This window comes from Pteropus alecto, unplaced genomic scaffold, assembly GCF_000325575.1.
Source record: "Pteropus alecto unplaced genomic scaffold, ASM32557v1 scaffold41, whole genome shotgun sequence".
Classification (NCBI taxonomy): Eukaryota; Metazoa; Chordata; class Mammalia; order Chiroptera; family Pteropodidae; genus Pteropus; species Pteropus alecto.
The window spans coordinates 1,791,838-1,796,405 of NW_006430464.1; the positions used below are offsets into that span (position 1 = coordinate 1,791,838).

At 57.3% G+C, this 4,568-nt stretch overlaps 1 protein-coding gene across 1 annotated transcript in view; it reads left to right on the top strand.

The window, feature by feature from the left end:
* KCNA7 (potassium voltage-gated channel subfamily A member 7) overlaps window positions 1-1,813 on the top strand; it is an 11,467-nt gene extending 9,654 nt beyond the window's left edge. The window contains exons 3-4 of the mRNA XM_006905122.1: window positions 3-37; window positions 968-1,813. Coding sequence (XP_006905184.1) covers window positions 3-37; window positions 968-1,783 — 851 coding nt within the window. The 3' untranslated portion in view covers window positions 1,784-1,813. The remainder of the gene's footprint in view (window positions 1-2; window positions 38-967) is intronic.
* Window positions 1,814-4,568: the final 2,755 nt, after the last annotated feature.

Sequence of the window (4,568 nt, forward strand, 5' to 3'; positions counted from 1 at the left end):
CCCGGGGCTCGCGGCGGTGGCCGCCCCCGCTGGACCGGTGAGGGGGCGGGGCCCCAGCGGAGAGGGGGCGGGGTTGGGAGGGGGTCCATGGGGATCTGGCCAATCAAAATGCGGGTTAAATGGCCATGGGAGGCGGGGCCTCTCGGGGAGGTGGAGTCTCGCCGCGGGTGGGCGGGGCGTTGAGGTCCAGTGGGAGGACCCGGACAATCATAGGTGGGACCGGGGGCTTTGAGCGGTGGGCAACCCAGAGACGCGGCCTGACCAGGGCACTCCGCCACTAAAAGCTGAGGGTTGGGAAGGTATAGTTAATGGGGATGGGGCCTGAGGATCGGATTAGGAGGACCTATCAGAAGGCAGAGTTAAGGCAGGTGAGAAACCTGGCTTGAGGGCAGGAGGACAGGTGTACGGGTCCACTGAGAAATCAGAGCCGAGAGGCCGAGGACAGACTGAAAAACCAGGGGTCTATGCACCTGGCAGGAACCGATGCTTAGGATGGATTGGAGGTGGTGGGAGTTGGTCCTGAAGAAAACAGCCAAGGGATTGGAGACAGAGGGTTGCGTCCTGAGGACTCGAGTAGGGGGGATCCATCACGAGGACAGTTGGGCTGAGGGCGGTGAGGGTCTGGCAGACAGAAAGGTCTTTAACCATTGTAGCCTGGGCTAGGTTTGGGAGGGCAGGGCACAAGGGAGTGAGGCCAGGGCGGGGACCCTGCTTACCTGAAAAATCAATGCTTAGGGGCGAGCTTTGGGAGAGAAGAGATTGAGCATCATTTCAGGAGGCCCTGCTGGTGAAGGATGAGGGACCATAAAGTCAGCCGTCCAGGGACGATCCCTGGGGTCCTGGGGAAGAGTCAATGACAGGAGGGGCCACTGGTAGATAAGCAGTTAGATATCTAAACAACAAATACGGTCGTTCCAACGTGTCCCAGCCCCGATGTGGTCCTCCCTGAGCCCCCTCCTTCCTGCAGGTCCCCAGTCGGCTCAACGGCTCCAGCCCCGTGCCTGGACCGCTGCCTCGCACCCCCTTCGATGACCCGTTCTTTGTGGTGGAGACGCTGTGCATCTGTTGGTTCTCTTTCGAGCTCCTGGTGCGCCTGTTGGCCTGCCCGAGCAAGGCGGCCTTCTTCAAGAACGTGATGAACCTCATTGATTTCGTGGCCATCCTGCCCTACTTTGTGGCGCTGGGCACCGAGCTGGCGCGGCAGCGGGGGGTGGGCCAGCCGGCCATGTCCCTGGCCATCCTGCGTGTCATCCGCCTGGTGCGCGTCTTCCGCATCTTCAAGCTGTCCCGGCACTCAAAGGGCCTGCAAATCTTAGGCCAGACATTGCGGGCCTCCATGCGCGAGCTGGGCCTCCTCATCTTCTTCCTCTTCATCGGCGTGGTCCTCTTCTCCAGCGCAGTCTACTTCGCCGAGGTCGACCGCGCCGACTCCAATTTCTCCAGCATCCCCGAATCCTTCTGGTGGGCGGTGGTCACCATGACCACAGTCGGTTACGGAGACATGGCGCCCGTCACTGTGGGTGGCAAGATAGTGGGCTCTCTGTGCGCCATCGCCGGTGTGCTGACCATTTCCTTGCCTGTGCCTGTCATCGTCTCCAACTTCAGCTACTTTTACCACCGGGAGACAGAGGGCGAAGAGGCTGGGATGTACAGCCATGTGGACACGCAGCCCTGTGGCCCACTGGAGGGCAAGGTCAATGGGGGGTTGATGGATGGAGAGATGCCCGAGCTACCACCGCCACTCTGGGCTCCCCCTGGGAAACACATGGTCACTGAGGTGTGAGGGACATTTGAGGTCTGCAGGATCTCATGCTTCCCTGAAGGGAGGGAGGGAGGGAGGGAGTGGAGGGGCTGGTCCAGGGGAGGGAGTTGGGTTTAGGAAGAGCTAGGCGAAGTCGTCATGAGTTGGGGAACGCTGAGTCTAATCGGGTCTTGAGCTGTGGTTTAGTAGCTCCTGTGGGTACCCCCTTAGGTGGCGATGAATACCAACGTGTCATGCTGAGTCGAGGGGGCGATTCATTGGTTTGTGTTGTATTGGGTTGTGCCAGGCTTGCAGGCTCTTCTGGGGGCGGTGTTGAAATAGGTTTGGTCACATCGTGTTGTGAATTTCTTAGTTCGGTGTCGGGTTGGGTTGGGTCGCGAGTCTGGGTGAATCTCGTCCGACTGCGTTGTGCAGGATTCTATGCTTTTACGAGTCTCCTAGGGCCATGTTGGGGTCAAGTTAGGTGACCACCCATGGCACTGTTGGGACGGATGGCACGTTCATGCATGGTGTTGCGAAGTTGAGGCATGCTGGAAATTATGTGGCTTTGTGAGTCTTCTAGAACTATGTTATTTTAGGTTCTGTGAACTTCTGAGTCGTGTAGAAATACAAAGCGTCAGGTGGTAGAATGTGAGCCTCTAGGTCACGTTGGGTTAAGTCGGGTTGGAACGTATGAGCGTATGAGTCTCTCAGGGTCCCGTGGGGTTGGATTTCAGGGCGGGATATGTGGCCGGAAGTTTTTTCGGGGCCACTTCGAGTTGAGCCGTATTGAACTGTGGTCATGTGAGTCTCGTAGCGCCTGTTCGTAAGGCCATGCCGAGCTGAGTTACATCGAGCTGTGAGTGTCACCGTGAGTCCCGTAGGAATGTAGGGTTGAGTCGGACTGTGCGTATGAGCTCCATAGGGCCGTGCTGGTTTGTTTTGCACGTAGTGGTAGCACCACGACCCAAGGATAACAGCAGCGGGAAGGAATTATGTGCCAGGGAGGGAACGCGGGTGCAGTGGGAGACCAACCTGACTGTCTCGCCCAGCGTCACTCACTGTAAGGGGCGGGGCTGGGTTCTGCATCTGTAGATTCAGTTGTTTATGAAAAGGGCCTCTGGGTCAGCTAGGAAGATGCAGATACTCTTTCCATCCACCCCAAGCCTGTCTCATTTTGCTATTCAACCCCCCTCGCTGTCTGTCTTCCCCTGTGGTTTTGCTTTCAGGCATGGAGATCAGGGCTACAAGGGGCAGGGAAGGGGGCAGACAAAGACCCAGAGGGAGAGGGACAGAAATCCAAAGAGAAAGGGGGACAGAGACCCAGAGAGGGGTGTCAGGCACCCAGAGAGAGAGGGACAGACACCCAGGGCTGGAGGCAGACCAGAGTGCCCCAGAAAAAAAGGGACCCAAAAGAGGAAAAGGCAGAAAAAGGCAGTGCCTGTGAGCCCGAGAGAGATGCAGAGTCTCCACTCCACGAATCACGAAGAGATTCCCCAAATTGGGGCACGCCACCCCGTCCTGTCACAGCCCAGGAAGGCTGTCAGACCCACGGGGAGAAACCAGAGTCTTAGAGCATGAGAGCGACTTCCCAAGGTCACGCAGCCCGACACCGGGGGCCAGGACTTGTGGCAGGCTGCCTGATCCCACGTGTCCCGTCAGCCTGCTGGTACGCACGGGACCTCTGAGTCCAAACAGCCTCGCGAGCAAAGAGACTGAGGCTCAGAGGGGAGGGTGTTGCCGAAGGTCGCGAAACCAAACATTTTCAGAGGCCTTTCAGTACTGAAGGGCATTGTGAGGTGGATCGGGAGGAAGGTTAAAAATCGCTAACATATAGGACTTCTTATGTGCCAGGCATCATTCGAGGTACTTTACTTGTATTAATTTATTAAAACCCATCCAGTGGTTTACGGTGTTGTTGTTCGTTGTTGTTGTTATTGTTTAGCTATACCCCCCCTTCTTTTTACTGGTCAAATTAAATCTTACTTAGAGGCACCAGGGCAACGCATCAGAAGGGAGCCGGTTCAAGGGGAACACACCTCTTCCAGAATCCCTCTCGGCAACTCCGAATGCAGCTAAGAAACTCGGTGGAAACCCCTGATTTAATCCAACCACCCTTTTATAGAGAGAGAGAGAAAGTACAACTGTGGGAAGAGTTTGATAAAGGTTGTCACTTCTCTCTGAAGCGGAAAAAGGCACATCTGGAGACAGAAATGAAGACAGATCCCCTGACGGTGACAGACACCAGGCAGTCTCGGGAGCGAGCAGAGAGCTCGGCACAGAGATCCGAAGAGGAGACACAGGCAGAGAGGAACCAAACCTACAGAGAGGACAGAGACAGAGGCAAAGAGAGACAGCCACGGGGTGGGCGAGGGAGGGGTTGTTGCGGGAGCAGGAGAGGGCAGGGCAGCGGCCTGGGAGGGGTTCAGAGACTCAGAGAGAGGGGGACAGGGACTCAGAGAGGAAGACAGACCGCGGAGACGCGGGGACCAGAGAGAAGGGAGAGCTAGAGACCCAGACGGGGAGACAGAGACCCAGACAGAAGGGGACAGAGAGCCAAAGCACGGAGGGCTTGGGGGACAGAGACCATCACCTCGTTACTCTTCTCTGCTAACTCACCTGTACCACCCCCTCGGAGCCTGGGAGTTACACAGAGTCCCTCTGGTAGAGGATGGGACATGCTGGGTGCTTAGGGATTGGGGGGAAGGGTGGAGAGGTCAGCGAGGGGACCCAGTGGACACTCCCAAGACTGGGAGGTGCCCCTCCCCCACCCCCGATAAACAACTGCAGCCACCTTCTATGTCGCCTTGGCCAGGGGTGGGATGGG